Source organism: Enoplosus armatus, chromosome 24 (genome assembly GCF_043641665.1).
Source record: "Enoplosus armatus isolate fEnoArm2 chromosome 24, fEnoArm2.hap1, whole genome shotgun sequence".
Taxonomy (NCBI): Eukaryota; Metazoa; Chordata; class Actinopteri; order Centrarchiformes; family Enoplosidae; genus Enoplosus; species Enoplosus armatus.
This window is the reverse complement of record NC_092203.1, coordinates 1335094-1355764: the sequence shown is the minus strand read 5'-3', so window position 1 is coordinate 1355764 and position 20671 is coordinate 1335094. Positions and strand designations below refer to the sequence as shown.

General features: G+C 45.5%; 2 protein-coding genes across 2 annotated transcripts in view; both read left to right on the top strand.

Annotated features, from left to right (window-relative positions):
- Window positions 1-10047, top strand: part of LOC139306974 (dystrophin-like) — a 100034-nt gene extending 89987 nt beyond the window's left edge. Inside the window, exons 45-58 of the mRNA XM_070930936.1 lie at window positions 724-896; window positions 1035-1170; window positions 2899-3074; window positions 3513-3660; window positions 4041-4262; window positions 5214-5363; window positions 5519-5617; window positions 6120-6219; window positions 7017-7186; window positions 7403-7520; window positions 8271-8482; window positions 8784-8938; window positions 9744-9930; window positions 10024-10047. Coding sequence (XP_070787037.1) covers window positions 724-896; window positions 1035-1170; window positions 2899-3074; window positions 3513-3660; window positions 4041-4262; window positions 5214-5363; window positions 5519-5617; window positions 6120-6219; window positions 7017-7186; window positions 7403-7520; window positions 8271-8482; window positions 8784-8938; window positions 9744-9930; window positions 10024-10047 — 2070 coding nt within the window. The remainder of the gene's footprint in view (window positions 1-723; window positions 897-1034; window positions 1171-2898; window positions 3075-3512; window positions 3661-4040; window positions 4263-5213; window positions 5364-5518; window positions 5618-6119; window positions 6220-7016; window positions 7187-7402; window positions 7521-8270; window positions 8483-8783; window positions 8939-9743; window positions 9931-10023) is intronic.
- Window positions 10048-11371: 1324 nt separating this feature from the next.
- The window catches only part of LOC139306716 (dystrophin-like), a 49270-nt gene continuing 39970 nt past the window's right edge, over window positions 11372-20671 (top strand). The window contains exons 1-6 of the mRNA XM_070930666.1: window positions 11372-11401; window positions 13407-13579; window positions 13701-13857; window positions 15376-15487; window positions 17373-17641; window positions 18775-18921. Of these exons, the coding sequence (XP_070786767.1) occupies window positions 11372-11401; window positions 13407-13579; window positions 13701-13857; window positions 15376-15487; window positions 17373-17641; window positions 18775-18921 (888 nt within the window). The remainder of the gene's footprint in view (window positions 11402-13406; window positions 13580-13700; window positions 13858-15375; window positions 15488-17372; window positions 17642-18774; window positions 18922-20671) is intronic.

Genomic DNA, 20671 nt, shown 5'->3' with positions numbered 1-20671 from the left:
ATTACGAAGCTGCAGCCAGGAGATGGTTAGCTTAGCGTAGCATAAAGACTGAGGAAGCAGGGGAGGGGGGGAAACAGCTAGCCTGGCTGTTCACTAATTAACATGTTATATCTTGATTGTCTAAAAACCAACATTTAAAAAACAACAAATTGTGTTTTTTACAGGGGGGTGTCCTGTGCTGGACTATTTCTTGGCCAGGTGCAGCGACTTCCTGGAATCTCTGCTGGGGGGGGGGGGGGGTTTCGTGGCAACCTCAAACCACTGCTCCCGGCCAAGAAATAGTCAGGCACACAAACCCCCTGTAAAACACCTCTGTAAAAGCTTATGGCGAGGTACTGGTAGGTACCAGGCTAGCTGTTTCCACCTGCTTCCATGTTAAGCTAAGCTAACCTGGCCATAGCTCTGTATTGAACGGACACACATTTAAGAGTAGAATCAAGCTTATGTTATTTGTTGTGAAAAGAAAATGTTCTTGTAAAAGCAGAATCATTTGGTATCTAGTAACAACTAAAAAAATGTCATTATAACATGAAAAATGTGTCGTTATGTAAAGAAAATGTACAAAAATGAGTATAGTAAATTTGCAGTCCAATTGATGGCCATGTCTATGAACTAAAATGGGAAAAAAAAAAGTTGATTGATAAGCGTTTATATTTGCACACCGAGCAGTCCCGTGACAGTCACTCTTTCATGTCCCCCAAACCAACCGTAAACCAACCACAGGAGGTGAAGGCGAGCGTCGACAAGCTGCGAGGTCCAGTGGAGGGCGCGCTGGCCCGCAGGGAGGAGATGGTGTCTGGGGCTCGGCCTCTGGAGGGCAAGAGGATCCAGGAGACCGCCGTCCTTCTCAATACCAACTGGGACAAACTGAGCAGGCTCTACCAGGACAGACTGAAGTAAGGGGGGGGTGATGCCAGATATTTATATATATATATATATATATGTATATGATGATGATGACATGAATATTGCATCATTTTGCGCACCCATTTGAATGAAAATCTGCATGTGTGTTTGTGTGTGCGCACATCAAGGCGTTGGCAGGATTGCAACTCCAAGTGGCAGAAGTTTGCCTCGGATCAGAAGGCGCTGGACGAGTGGCTGAATGACGCCGAGAGCACTCTGAAAGTGGCCGATAGTGAGCCGGCAGCACACAAACAGCGCCTCCGGGTAACACACACACACACACACACACACACACAACCATAGACACAAGCATTTCTGTGCAAATATAAAGGTTTACAGCCTCCATCTCTCAAGTGTGATCACAAAATATTAAGTACACCAATAAGTGTCTCCCATGCTATTGATTACTATTGATTTGGCAAATGACATATGCGTCATGTCAAACAAGTCAGTATAAAGAGTGTTAATATGTATCCCCCATCAAAGAGTCGACAGCCAAATGCTGAATGCTAACATGGCCACAACGATGATGCTAACGCGCGGGTGTTGTTTGCGGTGTTCACCGTCGCAGTTAAGCTCGCGGACATCTGCTAATTAGCTCGAAACACAGTACAGCTGAGGCTGATGGGAATGTCATCCGGGTCACCAAAGGGGCAATTCCAATTCTCCCGATTCGGACCAATTCATTGATCAAATCGTCGTCAGCTTAATCGATGATTTAAATATTATTAGTCGCAGACCCCAGTGCCTTTTAGACTGTGAGGTCATCCCAGAAACAAATGAGTGCACCTAACAAATCAAGTCTTAAGTGTTATCTGTATCTATAAGGGCTTAAGTGAACATCTATGGGACGTCAATGGGACACACACACACACACACACACACACACACATACACACACACGCTGGCACACAGATGGCAGTTGTCAAGAGGAAATGGCAGCGAGTGTCTGACAGCGCAGTCAGCCTCGATACAAACAGAACGCTTTTCCTTTTTTTTTTTGTTTTTAGGCCTTACGTAACAATATTATGTCATCAATTTTGACATTTCAGTGTTACATCAAGCCCCGGAAAAAAAAACCGAAAATTGAAGGATTATGAAGAGCAATCTCCTGTAATGCGCAGAACAATGGAGCGTTTTACCTCACCGAGGTTTAGATTCATTCATTCAACTGCGAGGAGTCGCTTCCCGCGGAGGAGAGAGGCGAGTTGACTTTTAGTTTCAGTGTCCGCGGTTAAACCGGTGCGCTCAAACCTTGCATGTGAAGTGTTGTTAGGAGTGTTTGTGTGTGTGTGTTTGTGTGTGTGCTTGCATCATCAGACATGCCCAGTCCACTTTGGGCTGCTGTGATCAGCTCTCAATGTCCACCTGCACAGACAGGGATGCAGTGTCCAAGTGCCACTCAAGTGCCAACCTGTGTGTGTGTGTGTGTGTGTGTGTGTGAGAGAGAGAGTGTGTTTGTATAAAGACAGAGGACCATCTGGTACCTCAAATTGCAAGCTGCCACCTGAACCGCGCCCAATCCTGAGCCCCCAGTGTACGAACACACACACACATGCACACACACACAGACACTCAGACATATTGAATGAACTGGTATTGATGCACTCGTGGGAGCGTTGTATTGACTGACATTAACTTTGTGGAGACTTACAACAACCTTCAGTGGCCAAAACAATCATCCCCCGGCTTACTCCCGGTGCTCAAAGCCTTTGAAAGCATAGCTTGACGTTTTGGGAAATTAATTTGCTTTTTCAAATGAATGGACACATCGAGCGATCTCCGGCTGCCGTACCAAACACCTTGATGCAGATGACTGAAACCAAGACTCATCTTTCTCAGCAATCCTCACTGTTCATCTTGAAATAAATATTTAAACTCGTGATGACCAAAAATGTCTCCAGAATGCAGGTGAGTCCCACAAACCAAACAACGGAAAAGCTCATCGCCCACCGTGTGTGTGTGTGTTTGTGTGTGTGTGTGTGTGCACAGGACATGACGGAGGCCATACCTCTCCAGGAAGTGGTGTTGGGCCGAGTGAACTCCACAGGAGAGGACATCAGCCAGTTGAGCACACCAGACGATGCCTTGCGGCTCCGAACGCAGCTCAGATTGCTCAACACCCGCTGGGCTAGCGTCTGCCAGCAGCTCAACGAGCACAAGAGGAGGTGTGTGTGTGTGTGTGTGTGTGTGTGTCTCTTACTTTCAAATGTCCCTTTTATTGTGTCCATGCATACCATGGATAAGAACACATGTCTCCAGTGTCTCTCAGGTTTCAGCATTAGAATCTGTCATCTTTCCCCTCGCTTCCTTGCTTGCATGTGCAAAAAGAGCAACTGGACTGAGGTCAGGCTGCTTGTGTGATTTCATTTCATGTTTATAGTTTGATGTTGCCTTTTTTCAGTCAGCCCAGTGATGATGAGGACGCAGCGAGACAGACAAAAGTCGATTTGTTTTGGAGGTTTTTGAGACCCGCTCCGGGCCCTGTTGTGCGCCTCGTCCAGCTGATCCAACAGGACTTTGTCTCGCTCCATTGGGGCACTCCTGTCTCTCGAACACGTCTCACCCTCCTTTTCCTCTTTTTCTCCCCCCGCCGCCCGCCGCAGGTCCGCCGAGGCGCGTACGGCGTCCGCGGACCTGCAGGAGGACATGGGCTCGATGCTGGGCTGGTTGGACAAAGCGGAGGGCGTCCTGGCCATCCCTCTGCAGCCTGCAGAGCCACAGCACGTCAGAGACACTCTGAGCAAAGTCCAGGTACCATCAACACTGAGCTCTGTGTGTGTGTGTGTGTGTGTGTGTAATTAAATGTAGCTGCTGTTACAGTGTAAATGAGAAGCTCTTCTCTATTATTACACTGTGCTTTGAAAAATGTGTGCACGTACTAATGTGGTTTGTTTGATTTGATTGAGAGGGTATTATGGTTTCCAATGAGATGCTATAATGTGTCATTCTGAAATTCAACCTTGAAAATACTTTATTGTTTGTGTGTGTGTGTGTGTGTGTGTGTGTGTGTGTGTGTGTGAGCTTGCATAAGAGCTTGTGTCCAACACTGAGCTGCCGCAATGATTTCTTATTAAATTCAGCCTTTATGACTTACGTGTGTGTGTGTGCGTGTGTGTGTGTGTGTGTGTCAGGCACGTGTGGAGGAGCTCCCTGCCAAGAAGGCGGCGGTGGAGGATCTGAACTCCAGACACAAACAGATAACACTTCCTGCCGACAGACAGAAAGACGTCAGGATCATCAACGCTCGCTGGGCTCAGGTCAGCGGCAACCACTGTGATCACGGCAGCTCAACGGCGCTCTGTAAACAGGCGTTCAGCTTCGCCCGCGAGAACAAAGCGGCGCCCGGCTATGAAGTCGCGCCGCGTACATGATGTTTTGTACTGATAATGGTGATGAGCAGTCGTGGCTCCGGGCTCCGGGTACTGAGGAGCCCTGTTTATACACGTAGCTGGGTGTGCAGAAGGGAGACATCTCCTTTAATGCACTGCAAGATACACATGTTTATCTCATTTATCCACGACTTAAAGCAGCTAAAATCAATGATCATACATTGATAACGGGTCAAATGACTACGTGTGATGTGAAGGGTGTTTTTCGTAGCAACAAAGCCACAGAGCCTCTCTGTCAAAGCTGGTTATTTGACAAGAGAGGCACATATATGAAATATTTCAGATTTGAAACCAAGTTTTGAGAGGCTTCAGCTGATGCAACACGTCAGTGTTGTGTTGACAGCTGCCGCCGAGAGGCCCGAAAAAAAAGTTCCTGCGGGTTTTAACAAAAGTGGAAATACTTAAATGTGGAAATACACCGTTCGAAGTAAAAGTCCTTCATTCAAAATCTTACTGAAGTAAATGATCACATATATTCTTATAGGTTATTAATCTAGAACGATGTTTCATATTTTCATATTATCCTATATTTGGCACGAAAAAACCTAAATCTCCAAAGTAACTTGTAATAATAGAAATAGTCAAGTCAAGTAGAAGTACCTCAATATGGTCCTTAAGTACAGTCCTAGAGTAACTGTACTTACTGTAAGTACACTGATTTATCAGTACTTACCATACAACAACACAGTGTGTGTGTATCTGTTGTATTTTCATACTCCAACCTCTTGTTGTTGTTGTGTTTAAACTGTTATTTTTGTGTTTTGTGAGTAGTACTCCTCATGACAAGCAAAAGTGGTTTGATAACTCATAACTCATACCTGAAAGACCACAGCCATTCCAGTCGTATGTCAACCAACACTCCCCTTCGTCATTGTTTTCTGCGCCTGAATAAGTCGCGGCCTTGTCTTCGTCTAGGCGTCCAGGGCTCTGCCTGAGCGTCAGCTGGAGATCGAGGGTCTTCTGAGGGAGCTGGAGAAGCTCCAGGGTCAGCTGGATGACCTGTCGGCCTGGGCGTCCGGCACCAGAGCCCAGCTAGAGCACAGCCCTGAGGAGCCACCACCCAGGGTAGGACGCATTCCTGCTATTTTCCCATATAGACCTCCGTCACCGCAACGTCCGCAAGTCCAAACTGGCTGAAATTGATATTAATGATATCGCATTCATTTTGAAACGCTTCCAAAAGGAAAACGCTGTACCTTTCTCTCTGTTTGTTTCTCCAGCTCATTGAGGAAGTGCAGGTCAAGCAGCCGGAAGTGGAGTTCGTTTTGGAGCGAGCCGATCGACTGTACAAGGACAGTCCTCCCAGCCTACCAGACAAGGTGAGGAAGACCACGCCAGTGATTTGTCTGTTGAAAAGGACCCAACAGGATTCTCGTGGCTTTTACATATGCTACCTTATACCTTGTTTTTACACACAATGGATCAAATGAAACCAATTGCTCTCTCATTTGCTGAATCATTGTCTTTTTGATGATGAAGAGGAGCGATGAAAAAGACATTCCCAGTGTTAAGTGCGCTCGCCTGCTGCGTTCGTCTGGGGAATAAGATGGGAATAACACTTTTCTCTTTCATCTCACTGCTAGTTCCACTTCAAACATTTCATCAAATCCATATTATGTACTTCATTAATGTATGGCAGAGAACATTACATCTTTTGAAGATCAGACACACGGAACCATATTTGACTTGGAAAAAAGCTCTCCTGAGCCACGCTTGCCGTGCCACAATAAAAGCCTTTGATTGCATCGGTACAACGCGATTATCATTGCTGTCGACGTTGACTCTGACTCGGTGTGTGTGTGTGTGTGTGTGTGGTGACAGGTGAAGTATGTCAAGCTGAGAGAAAACTGGACTGTGATCCTGGAGCTGGTGCGGCAGCATAAGGAGAGGATGGCTGCTCTGCTAGTAGCCAAAAAAGCCAGTAAGACTTCATTTATATATTTTGGGTAGTATGGATATTTGAGCCAGCCCTCACCTTGATATTTTAGTGGATTTAAGAATACAATATCCATCATTTTTTAACAGGCAATGTACTAATTCCAGCCCACTGATCCTGTATAATTCTGTATCGACAGATTTCCCTTTTTCGGTGGCAACGCTAACTAAGCCTACATAAAGTAGTTAGCCATTACACTTAGCCGTAGTAGCAAGAAATGACTTGTGTGTGTGTGTGTTCCAAACCATCAACCAACACACACAAGCCCTCACAGAAGTAATGTTAGCATTAAACAAGGTAACGCTAGCATTAAAAAAGTAGCGTTAGCATTAAAAAAGTAGCGTTAGCATAACGTACACAGTGGTTAAAAGAACACAAGCCCTCCCTCACACAACAAGTAATGTTAGCATAAAAGAAGGTAACGCTAGCATTAAAAAAGTAACATTAGCATAAAGAAAACTAATGTTAGCATTAAAAAAATAACGTTAGCAACGACATTTATGTGGTTTGCTTTCTGTGCTACTTTAGAGTAAAGAAGCCCGTTCATTCATTGGACATTCCTCATAAACTCTCAATAATTCCGGTTTGTGTCACGGAGCAAATGGTCCAGGAAGATAAAGTTAGGCAGGGGTCTCCCGTTAGTCTGTTTGCAGGTTTATGTAAGTTTTCGTTCAGGTGTGAATTCTCTATATTAGTAAGAAAATGGCAGAGATAGAAAGATAACGTACAAAAAATGGTTAGAACATCTTGTGTGTGTGTGTGTGTGTGTGTGTGTGTCCCAGATGAAAGTCTGACAGGAAGTTCCCAGCCTGAATCTGCGGCGCTGGCTCAGTTCAACAAGTCCTGGGCTGAGCTCACCGATTGGCTCACCATGCTGGACAACATGGTGCAGAACAAGCGCGTGGTGGTGGCTGACCTGGACGACATCAATGACAACATCAGCAGGCTCAAGGTCAGACCCAGGGCCTCAGAGGTCACTGTGATGACTACATTTATAGCACACGGTTGAGGTTCAATTGGCTGCATGAGAGCAGGGCTGGGAAAATGTTGGAGTATTGTAAGCTGGCCAACAGATTTACCACATCTGTATACATAAGAGAGTTATGCACCTGAGCAGATACAAATACTGATGTGTATTGTATGTGCTTATACATATATGTATTTTCAGGAGTGTCTGCAGGAGCTGGACCAGCGGCGCCCCCTCCTGGAGAGACAGGTCACAGCAGCCCAGAACCTGAAGAACAAAACCAGCAACCAGGAGACCCGCAACGCGATCACTGAACGCAGTACGTCACACAGTCACACGCGTAGATTCGCTGGCACCATCTCCTGTGTAAAATGGTGTCATTCTCTTAAGACACGAAGACGCCATCATTTCCGGACTTGAATCTAATTTAGCCCGTCGTAACAAGCATGTGGGGCACACCACCAGCTTATCCGCATAATATTTACATATGCCGCGCCCTGATGTGTGCATGATGGCGACCCCTTGACCCACTCAAAGGAAGTCTTGATGCAGCAAAATATGCATGCCTAACACGCAATGCAGAATTAAACGCAGAAAAAGATCTGCTGAGGTTGCAGACAGGATTCCACCCCCCCCCCCCCTTTTCGTATTGCCTACAGTACAGTATATTATTCAGAAAATGGTGATGCAAAACCATGATCATGGTCACAGGATAGCTTCTATGCTTGGTGATACTATGCTGTGGAGGAAAACATTAGTGATGACAATAACTGTGGATGTTCTAAAGTAGCTTGTTGTGGAATTGCATGACTGTAGTTTTTCCCCATCAGTCAAAAAACCTGTAGTGTACTCCACCCATGTGTTATCAGCACACATTTTGAATGCTGCTACTGTAATTAAAGAAGCATCTGCTGCTTTGCTGCGGTCCTGACGAAAATGTCAAAGTCTGGGGCCCTCCGGTGGTAGCAAGCAAAAGCAACATGGCAGCCAACAACAACAACAACAAAGCAGTATCTTGCATCATGATCACAATCAACAATGCCTGACGTTCTTTTCGCCGCCGTTTTAGTCGACAGGCTTCAGACTCACTGGGAAGACTCCCAGACCAAGCTCTCCGACAGGACGAAGCAGCTCCACAACATGCTGCAGGACTCCGCCGATTGGCTGGACGCCAAGAAGGGCGTGGACCATCTCATCAAGCGGGCCAGTGAGAGGTTGGAGTCCTGGCAGCAGATCACGTACACGGTGGAGGCGTTGAAGAAACAAAACGCTGAACTGAAGGTGGGGCTTGGACTTCGTGAAAGTCTCAAAAATGTTAGGGCACCCTCAGATTTCTGTTCTGTCCAAATTAGCTTTCTTATTACTCATAACTTAAAATGCACACATCCTTTCTCCACCTTGCATGTGAGATTCATAAGCAGATGGCTCAAAAATGTGATGTTACTCGTGCTGGGGATGACTCAAAGGACATTTAGATGCTGAGAGTGAATCACCACATTTTACAGTTGTTTCAGTTTGTCAGTTTCCTCCTCTTCTCTCTCTTCTGTCTTTCTTCACCCTCCCTCCCTCCCTCCCTCCTCAGCTCTTTGTGAGGGAGCTGCAGCAGTGGCAGGGTCAGGTGGACGAAACCAACGCGCTGGCCAACAAACTGCTGACACTGTACGCCAGCGACGACACGCACAAGGTCAGCCAGGTCAACGACAACATGGTGGCCACCTGGACACACATCAACAAACGGTAACACCACTCTGCCACCCGTTTGAACAAGACCAAGCAAAAGAAGAAGCCAATATGATTCCTAAAGAAACAAGAATTGATAGTGTTGATCATGCCCTGCTGAAGCAGAGGGGGCTTAATATAGGGATGTTGTGAAAGTCAATGGGCTCTGTTCAAAATGCCTTCCTGTAACCACATGAAACAGTGATTTAAAGGGACCTGGAGTACACCCGTACATCACTGCAGCAAGGTGAAACAAGATTTTCAAGAGCTGTTAAGTTCCTCCATAACGGAGTACCCCAAAGCTCTATGCTTGGCTCACTTGTTTCTCTTTACATTCGAATGTCTTCCAGTGAAATTTGGTGCAGACATTCGTGTTCCCCTCAGGACGAATCTCAGAGCATGAGGACTAATGATTATTTTCATTCAATCTTTTGCTCGGCAAAATGGCAGACAGCAGCGAAACATGCCAAGGTGGCGTCTCCAAACGGCTTCTTTGGTCTGACCAACAGTCCAAAAGCCAAAGAGATTCAGTTTACTGTGACATAAAGCAAAGGAAATCAGAAAATCCTCACATTTAAGAATCTGAATTGTGTCCGTTGTTAGCACGCTTATTAGCCTTTTTGTCTTTAGCCTTATTCCATTCCATTCCATTGCCTGATTTTGTATTGCTTCTCAAAGGCCTCCTATGAAAATGACCCTGAAAATCCAAACAAAAGTTGTGTTAATTGGAAAAAATCATCAGTTGTGACAGTTGTGCACTCTCCATATATCAGCCAGATTTCTTTGGTGACTTGTAGCTTGCCATGTATCTGCGTCTCTCCAGTGTCTCGGACAGGGAGGCAGCACTGGAAGCAGCTCTGAAGCTGCTGCAGCAGTTCTACCTGGACCTGGAGAAGTTCCTTAACTGGCTGACGGAGGCTGAGACAACCTGCAACGTTTTAATAGACGCCACCAACAAGGAGAGACTCCACGAACAGCCGGCAGCCAGGAACCTGCTGGCACAGTGGAAGGTAGGACACACGCACACTGTTACATATTCCTGATCCCCAGACTGTGCGGGTTGATGGAAACTCTCAGTAGGAATCTCCCTGGACGTCCTGGAGGTCAAGGTGGTGAAGACAGAATGAAAGAATTTCAATTACATTTAAAGAACGGCAGCCAAGCACTGATTGACTTGAGCAACCTGGTCAGAAAAAAAACAACCTCATTTTCCAGATGTGGTGATGTCAGAGGTGCGAAACGTGGACAAACACCGCAGTTCTTACGCCCGCTTGTAAAAGCCCCCCCCCCCGTGTTGGTTCGCTTTTAATGTGAAGACATGGCTGCCACCAAGCAGGACCACAACACTGCTGTGGAAACGTACATGTTGCTTCAGATGCTTACACCTGGTGTACACCTGAAGAATTTGGTAGATCAGCGCCGCGGCTGAACAGACAACTTCACCAGCAGAAAAAAGGTGTCTTAGTCCCGCCCGCACTGTTTGATTGACAACAAAATCTGTGAGCTATCAGACGTCCTGGAGATTTCCAGCTTTTGACCCAGAGCTTAAGACACTCTTCCTTGACTCTCTGCCCCGGCTGGTATGACAGGAATGCTGACACGGCAGCATGGAGAGACCTCATTGGCCAGTCGGTGCCTGGCAGACAAACTCACCCCCCCCCCACATTGCATTGTGGGTGTTGAAGGGAAGGCTCTGTTCTGCGAGAGAACATATTTTGACCCTCGGCCCTCACCCTGCACCCACACACACACACACTTTCTGATGGAGCGCGTACACACAACGTACGTACTGTAAAGGAAACACACACACACAGGCACACAGCAGCATTTTGGAAAATCATTTTTCAGATACACACTGATGCAAATTCCACACACACACACACACACACACACACAGAGCTCGGTCAGTACAACAGCTTCACTGTATGCAGAGCTGTGATAGTCTTCTGTGTCCAATTATAATGGCGGACGGCAACGCGGCGCAGCACCCAGGGAGCGCGCACACACTCGCAGTGCGCGCAGATAACGTTTAATTGGAAAATGAGCGCACTCATCGTTTTTATGCACCCCTTTCAAGTTCTCTCTGCACCCCACCACCCCCACCCCGCCCCCCCCGTCTTTCAAACTGGCTCTGACTCACCCTCCAACTCCTGTCTCCCCTTTTTTTTTTTTTTTTTTTTTACAGGGAACTAACTCACCCTCCATCTCTCTATGACTCGCCCTCCCTTCCTCTTCATCTCCAAATCTCTCTCTCTCTCTCTCTCTCTCTCTCTCTTTGTCTCACACACACACACACATTTAAACAAAGGGCGTTCTTCATTGGCAGTCACACTGGGAGCTAATTTTGAGGGGATAGAAGAAGCAGAAGATGATGCTGCTGCTTCTTCTTCTTCTTCTTCTTCTTCTTCTTGACGTCTAGTTTTTGGGGGATTTCAGAGTAAAGTTTTGAGGATGCTGCGCCGGAAGGTCTACCATGTTCAGGTTGGGAAAGAAAATCAAGCCCTGTTATTTTTTGAGTTGAGCGTTTTAATCCTAAATTGAGGCACGATTTTGAGCTAATTACTGAGTGTTAGTGAGGTCAATGAGTACCAGCGTTTTAAATACAAACATGAGAAGGAAGCTTAAGAAGCTTAATCTGTTAAGCATGCGTTTTGTTTTTTTTGAAATGTTGTAGCACATTTAGGTATAAAGCTGCTGTTTTTTTGTACACCAAAAAGAAATATTTAGCTGTTTTTAGACTCTTAGCGTCTTCGATCAGCGCTTTCCATGTAAACTAAAAGTCTAAAAGAGATTCCGATTCTGCTCCTAGTGAGGCGTTTGAGGTCTAAACTTAATGTTACTGATGTAGCTGCTTGAGGTGGAGCTACTTTGAACTGCTTTATATACAGTTGGCTACGGTCCAGTGGTGCCCAACCTAGGGGTCAGCCCCCCTGCGAAGGGTCACAAGGTAAATCTGAGGGGCCGTGAGCCGACTTTTCTTTGCGTCATTGTGAAATATCAGATCATTTGACCGCTTTGGGCCTCAAAGAGTTATTTAAATGGAACCACGTTTAGAAGGAAGAAATGTCTCTTTGGTGGAACGGCTAGCAACTAGTAGGCATCTGAAATGTGCGACACTGCTTTTTTCTTTAAGGGATCTAATCTGGTTTAATCTTAAACTTAATGTAAAATCTTAACCTGAAAAGTGACTCGTAACTACAGCTGTCGGATAAATGTAGTGGAGTAAAAAATAAAAAAAAGGTGGCATAAAATTGAAATACCTCAAAATTATACTTAAGTTAATGTACTTACTTACTTTCCACCACTGAAAAATAACACCTTTCTTTCTATTAGTATTAATAAGTACGTGTGGAGTATGAAGTAGAAATACACTTGAAGATATTCATGTGAAATAAATAATTGACTAATGCTTCACAGATCAGTTACATAGTAAACGCTGGGTTGCCAGGTTGTGGGAACTCCTTCTCCAGAGTCTTTAAGCCCTCAGGGAGACCCCCCCCCCCCCAGATGGACTGTCGCTCTCATTATTTGGTATTATTTGTTAAATGATTTATTAACACTGCAGTTTATAAAAAACCTTTATAAAGCGTGCCTTATCAGAAAGTGACACGAAAGGACAATGCAAAGTTGAAATAAAGTTATGTTCATCCAAAAAGTGTACTCCACAGATTCAGCACTGCGCTCTCTTAAACAAAGCAGCAAAATCAGAGCTATGCATTGTTTCCTGTGAATCCTGAGCGAGAATGGCGGACTCCGCCACTAAAAATGAAAACTATTATATAGGGAGTTGCTGGGAGTGTAAATACATGAAGCAGATATTGCTGAAAAATGGGGGTAGTAGTAGTAGTAGTGCTCAGGTGAATTTAAAGGTCTGCCATATTAAAGACATTGGCATTTAATTTGCCTGCAGATGCAGCAATGATTGCTGTAACATTTCTTCCTGCCTACTTGCTGAACTTTTGGTATTCTTTTGCGCTGTTCCCGAACAAGAAATGTGCACAGAAATCAACCTTCAGTCCCCTTTTTCACTTTACAAAGATTTGTTTGTCAGGTACTTGGTTCCCTTCCAGCGTCTCACCAGGAACATTAAGATGTTTCAGTGATGGGCCGTCTGCAGGGAAAATGTACACAGGTGGGACCGTCGCTGGCGAAGTTACCGACCGATTTCCAGGCTGAAAAAAACACATCTTGACATTTCAGTGCTACAAAAGGTTCCATCCACAATGCATTAAGTCCGGCATTATGGCTCAATCCTGGTGGTTGCTGCTTTTAGAGAGTAAATCGCTCTCTCAGATCCTGATCCCATTACTGAGCACTCGAGCAGTGAAAAAAGTGAATTCCTGAAAGATGGCTGCTATTACCAAGAAAATGAAGGGTGTGCTCCAACTGAATTTACTGCTCTTGCTCTTTTTTCCCCACTGACTCTTACTGTGTGTGTGTGTGTGTGTGTGTGTGTGTGTGTGTGTGTGTGTGTGTGTGTTACCAGGACCTCCAGGCAGAGATTGACAGCCACACAGAGCTGTATCACTCCCTGGATGAGAACGGTCAGAGGATTGTGACCTCGCTGGGGGACTCGGAGGACGCCACTCTGCTCCAGAGACGTCTGGACAACATGAGCCAGCGCTGGAACGACCTGCGCAACAAGACCCTCAGCATGAGGTGAGGGGAGGCTTGGGTGGGGGGGGGGGGTGTCCCCACAAAACGAAGCATGCTCAGTCTGCTTTGTTCAGGAAAACCAGCAAAACGAAACAAACACAAACGTCTGCGCTTGTGTCTCAAGGGCCCACCTGGACTCGGAGATGGCCCCATGGAAGAGGCTCCACATGTCGCTGCAGGAGCTGCTGAATTGGCTGAGACTGAAAAGTCAACAGCTGGAGCAGGAGCCGCCTGTAGGGGGCGACGTCCCCGCCGTGCAGACACAGCTGGACACACACCGGGTAGGAGGAAACACACACACACACACACTATGTGGGACACAGACAGTCACTCTGCTTGTCTCCGCAGCATTTTTGTTGAGAAATGTAACATTCTGCAGATTGTGTCGAGTTGTTTTTTTTTGGTGGTGGTGTTTGTGAAGTTCCATAGGAATCCAAATAAAAAAACAAGGCATGTATACGCACTTTCTGGAAGAGACTGTGCCGAAACTATTTGACAGGTGGGGTCAGAAAAGGGAGATATATAAGGCTACAGCCAGTTAGCTTAGCAGAGCACAAAGACTTGCTTGTCTACATCATAATTTTATATACATCATAATTAAGTCCTGGTAGTAGCGAGCAGGTCAGTTCAATGAAACACAAAGTGGATCTTTTTCTTTTTAGTTATTAGTAACTGAGAATGATCTATACCAAAATATATTTTTTAAAAGCCAACAAAGGCTTCTAGTTTATTAACGTAATTAATGCACGTCTTCTTCTTAATGCAAATACTTAGTTATTTTTTAAAAACACAACTTTAGCTCCCCTCCTCACCCCAATAATTGTCATACAGTCCCTAATGATACGCACGGCCTCTTACTATCACTATTATCAAGCCTATCGCAGAAATGAACTGGAGCGCTTCAGTGTTCATCCTCCCTGGAAGTGTAGTCCGGACTCACAATAACAGAAGCAAGTGTGTGCGGAGTAAGCAACCAATAAAATGAGCCTGTTCGATACTTTCATTAAAAAAAAAAAAAAAATTAAAATATGTTTTGTGATTTCATTGCAGAGGCAGCCATTTATGTTTGAGGCAGACTTCATGTCTCACTGACTCGCATTATGCAAATCAAAGGCTGGGAACAAATGGAAGGCACAGTCGTACAGGTTAAATGAAAAAGCCATTTTATGCAACAAAAAAAAAAAAAAAAAAAACCCCAGAGATGATGGGCTCATTTCATGTATAAAACGACAGCGCTTCTGCAAAATGGGGCGTTCTTGCTGATATACATTAGGAGAAGGCTTTTAGTCGAAGCGTTTCACAATGAATGTGGACATGTGTTAGTATGAGGGGCCACTCAGATGCATGGAATCTTAACAGTGGCTGCGTTTGCTTCATTATTCCACCCATACGCAGAATACTTCAAATTTAACAACAACAACAACAACCCTTTCATCATGTCTTTTATTCTAATCATGCAAAGCACTCGATAGAGCGCTTTACAGTAAAAGCGACAGTCAGTTACCAACGGTGACCGCCGGTTGTCACGGCAACAACACTGCGCCTTTTTTTTTGTGTGTGTGTGGTTTTTTTTTTGTCGCTCGCAGTCTGCAAAGCGCATCACATGCGAAAAAGCAATGCGTTGCAGTCTCTTGCTGCCTCTACAACAAGATATTTGCCATGTTACTATGACATCTTATTCCTAGATACCAAATGATTCTGTTTGACGGGAGGCGCTTCTTGTCAAACCAGAAGTTGGTATATTGTTCGAACAAGAAACTTCCATATGTTAAAAAGTGTGTGTGTGTGTGTTTTCACAGGGCTTCAGGAGGGACATGAGAGCCAAAGAGCCTGTTGTGACCAAGGCTCTGGACGACGTGGGGGTCTTCCTGTCCGAGCTGCCCCGAGAAACACCTTCACCCGAGCAGAGAGGTAACGCAAACCCCGAAATGATTCGCTTCGGACAGTTCTCCATGTTTTTTCTTACAACAGTTCAGATTGCCCCCCACCCCCTTCAGCACTTTGGACTTGGCTTTGATGTTTTTCATGTTGGGTGGATTAAGAATGTAACCGTCCTAAGCAGCATAAGCTCTTCTGCAGTGTTTTCAGTTAAATTATAAGGATGCGTTTGTATTTCCACACACCTTGTACCTGCCATTTAAATGAAGAAACTGGAATGTAAGTACAGGAAATAACTCTTTAATTAGCAGCATTTTCTGCCAGAGCAGAACACTCCAAAGTCCTACATAAAAGGAAAATATGAAATGAATTGGCAGACCTGTCTCCTGCCCAGACCTAAACCCCCTTTTCCTCTCATCTCTGACTCACACAGTGAGCTACACATGGAGGCACCTTCTGCGCCATGGCTGCAGCCCCGGTTACCAAGCTTGTAGAAAACAGCTGAACTTTAACTGTGGCCCATTAAACCCATTCAGCTGCCAACTCAAACACACTCGGAGAAGTCGGGAAGAAAGGGTGAACTCCAGCTGCTAATCACTGCCGCACCGAGGGAAACGAGCACTTACTTCCACATAGGAAGCCATTCTGTCTCCGCGATTAGACCTTCCAGTCGGCAGCGGTTGGGGACGTCTAAAAAAGCGGAATTGACACAGCGCTTTTGAGTGTGTGACATTTTGCTTGGTTTAAATTCAGCTGGCTTTCCTAAAGAGAGAATCTGTGTCTCCACAAACAGCCTGAGTGGTTTGACATATAAGTGAGGCAGTCTCTCAGGAGCCGGCCTTCATTGTCACAGCGACTGCGCGTGCTTTCGGTTGCTTTAAAAGAAGCGACAGGCTTTTAAACTCAAATGGCCATGTCTTAAATTGCAGCTGATGGGAGTCGGAGCTGTGCACAGGTGAAGGCATTCAACGGACAATCACGGCGGAACTTCAGAACAAATCAAACAAAAGACAAGCTAGAGATTGAAAGATGCTGTATGGGGCTTTAAAATGATGATGAAAATGCCCCTTTATGAGTTTTTCCAGAAATGTCTGTCAGACACAGCAGAAATACTGTTTTTTAAGGGACGATGTTCATGTGGCAGCAGACATTTTCTCTTCATTAGGACGTGCATTTTCCCACAGATTTTAGGTGGTATTAAAGTTATTCATTTCATCTGCATTTATCCCCACAAATCTGTTTTAGTACAAATGAAAGTTTTATTAGAACACACAGATTAACCATAAATGGCTTAGTGGAGGAAGGATTATGTGTGGAAATGTATTTATTTAAGGCTCCTGAAAGCCTATTTTCTCACTCAGCTTTTTGCGATGAGTGATGGACTTCGACATGAGCGCTCTATTTTCTGCCAAAGTTGAAAACGGTTTGGGTTATTTCTCATGGGAGATTTCAGCATTTGCGTTTCTGTCCTTGCTTTTCCCACTGGTTTGAAGTGGGCCGTGCTCGATTGTAAACGGGTGTTGTCACGCACTGCCAGGCAACAATCAGAGAGAGCTTTTTAGCTGGAAAAAACAACCCTGATGAGAGCTGTGAGGGTGAACCAAAACAGTAAAGTTGTGGGTAGTAAAACCAAAACAATGAGCTGAAAGATGCTGAAACACTCCATAGATCTGAGGGGAACTGCTGAGTACAAGTAGTTATGTGATCCATTGATCATGGCATGACATCTTGATGGCTAATTGGACAGAAATCCCCAACACAGTACAAAACAGTATCGTCTGCATAAAGACAAATTTCACTATCACACATGGAAGAGACAATCTCATTTATAGAAATGTAAGAGTACAGTGACATTTGCTGTTTTTACTGTCACCAGATGTTTTCAGGACTTATTCTTTCCATAACCCCCCCCCCCCAGATATCAGCCCGGAGGAGCGTGCCCAGAACGTGGGGCAAGTCCTGCGCAAGGAAGCAGACGACGTGATGACCAAGTGGGACCGGCTCAATGGCGACTCAGCCGACTGGCAGAGGAGGCTGGAGCTTGCTCTGGATCGTCTGATGGAGCTCCAGGAGGCCGAGGACCTGCTGGACGGACAGCTGAGGCAGGCCGAGATGGTGAGGGAGGCGTGGGAACCTGTGGGCGACCTGCTGATCGACTCGCTGCCGGAGCACATCGACAGAGTCAAGGTCAGGCACATATATGCATATACCACCAATATACTGTATTATTGTCAGAATAGTTTTTACCCCTCGGAGTAAGATTAGTGCTTTCTTCTTGACCATAGTGTTCTAAGCTAACTGGCTGCTGACTAGCTTCTTGTTCAATGGTGAACTATTCTTTCAAGAAGCCCCGTAACCTGATAGAATACATGTTTAATTGAGGTTTCCATAGCTTCTGTTTTCTTGCTATTCCAAGATGTGTATGCCATTTTCCAGAATGACGTCCAGGATTGTTGACCGAAGTTAACTTTCTTAAACTTAACTTCCAAGAGTATTCGCTGAAAACACTTGTAGACCTGGTTGTAGAACTGGTAGACCGGTTGGCAGGTAAATTGGTTTAAGCTCACCAAAACGCTGTTATGATCCCTTAAGACCACCATCATAAAACACACAACACCAACATCACGCAACATCCAAACCGGAGCAAATCCCCTTTCGGCATGATTAGTTTTCTCTTCCCTGAGGACTATAAATACGTTGGAAGTGATTTATAAAACCCTCTCCTTTTAACCCTGAGTTTATGTGAAAGAACAGGGCCCTCTTTGTGTTTTGAGCCATAAACACATCTCCTTTGTGCCATCAAGCGTATAGCAGATAACCAACAAGCTGCTAGTCTTCTCAATGGCAGTCTTATTTGCTTGTAATACATTTACCAAGGCCTCAAGAAGATAAATTGATGAAGATTTATTGGTGTTAAAATGCTCCCACTGCACCTTTTTAAAGCCATATGCAGCAGTCACGGATGTGCATTACCTTCTCCTTAATATGCACGCGTCACAGCTGAAGTGGCGGAAGAGCTGGCCCACCTTGCATCTGTCAGCCACTGATGTTACCCCTCGCGTTGCATTCGTCCCACTTACAGCATGCCAGTGTTCTCCATACACCAGCGAGCGTTAAAACAAGCAGAGAACGTGGGGTTTACATGACGGATGCATCTGTTTGCTCGCTGTTAGAACGAACGGTTGAGGTGAGAAGCGAGACTGAACCCGAGGGCTGCTAACAACCTGCCTGTGTTCCCCATCTGTCCTCTCTCCACTGTAAACAATGCAGCATAACAAACAGCGTGTATGTGTGTGTGTGTGTGTGTGTGTGTGTTGCAGGAGTTTCAGGACGAGATCGCCCCCATTGAGGATGACGTAACACACATGAACCAGTTGGCGTCCACTTTCGGCCCGCCCGACATCCAGCTGTCTCCTGGCAACCTGGAACGCATCGAAGATCTCAACACGCGCTGGAGGCTGCTCCAGGTACACACTCGTGCGCGCGCACGCACACACACACACACACACACACACACACACACACACATACTTCTTCAGGCCTGCTGCAGATACGTACATATTCTGAACATATCTGCCTTCAGACACACATTTCTGTCAACAAAGATGCACATCTATTATACATACTATTATTACTACTCAGGGATTACAACTCCTTGTGTCTCTCAGGCTCTCATTTGCCCCCCCCTCCCCTCCCCAAAACACTGTTTAATCAAGCATTTGGTGCAAAACTGATGATTAGATTTGATACTTTGATGTATATTTGTTAAACGAGTGTAAATGAATCTGAGTTGGAATATTAAGTATTGAAGTAATTCTAATAGAATGATCAGATTAGAGTTTTTATAATGTGTTGATATTGACAACCGACGTGTCCGACATGATCTTTTCACGTCAGTTTGCACTTTTGTTCTCTGCTTACACACACAAAGAGTGTGTGTACCTGTGAGCATATGCTTGTGTGTATATGTGTTGCTTTATGGGATAGCTATAATAAGAACACACACACACACACACACACACACACACACACCATGTGTTGGTGATCAGAGGCAGCACAGGGTGGGCCGCGATCAGTCTCAACAAACCCAGTGGCAGCCATGCTGGAAGTCAGACAGTGATTGTTACCGCGGGTGACAGATAGAGCCAATCAGCTGCCAGAGAGAGCGACGACTGCCGCGGAGTCCCGGGGCGGAGATGGGCACCGCGGTGACACCACGGTGACGGGACCAGACGGCCGGTCTCTCTGAAGTTAGCACCTGACCAGATGTTTTCACACACTCACACACACACACACACCTTTGTCTTGTAGTGAAGGTGAGGACATCGGTGTAGCTGATGTAGATAGAGGGGGAAAGAAGGGTGTGATTTACGGTTACATAAGAAACAAAAACTTCAATGTGCCTATATTTATCAAACTCCCGGGAATTGCACTTAAGAAAACATTTAAGATTAAAAAAAAAAGTTTTTGTGAGTGTGAGCATAAGACACCGGATATACTCTGGAGCGAGATTACTTCCAGCCTTGCAGATAAGAATTGAATTGAATCCTGAATTGAATCTGGAAGCCAGCATTGTGACATTAGAACCCCGGGGTGATATGGGGACAATATGAGGTCTTAGTGATTTTGCTATGGAGTTTTGGACCGTAACCGTCCGACAGCTTCTTGGCTTAGGCCCTGAATAGAGGGAATTGCAGTGGTCTGATAACAACATAGGCAAAATGATTTCAAATATAACACGTGTTATTTTATCCAGGGAAAAGCCTGTGCTTGTTATCTTAACGTAGGCCCCCTGATCTTTCCTACTTCGTAATGAAGACCAACTGGAACGCTGCGCTCACAGCTAGCGTCCAATCACAAGGAGGCTTCTCCCTCAAAAGACCCCCGGAGCTCTCTTCAATTTCGAGTTTGCGAGTAGGCGTTAGAGTGAAGTCTTTCACTTGTGGCCCGCTTGGTCAACAACGGGCCTCGGTCTTTCGCTCACGAGCTGATTTAAAACGGCGGGAAGAGAATTTCGCTTGGACAGAAAAGAGGATTGCACTGCCAGTTTCTGAGAAGTCAGTTTCCATCGCAGGTGGTTCATCGGGAGCGGAACGTTTGCCCAGGAATTTTTGGCATCACTTTTAATGGCAGGGTGGTGGATAGCAATCTGTGTGTGTGTGCGCGCGCAAACACTCCCTGCTAATGTGACTGCGTCCAATGTGCGTTTGTGCTCTC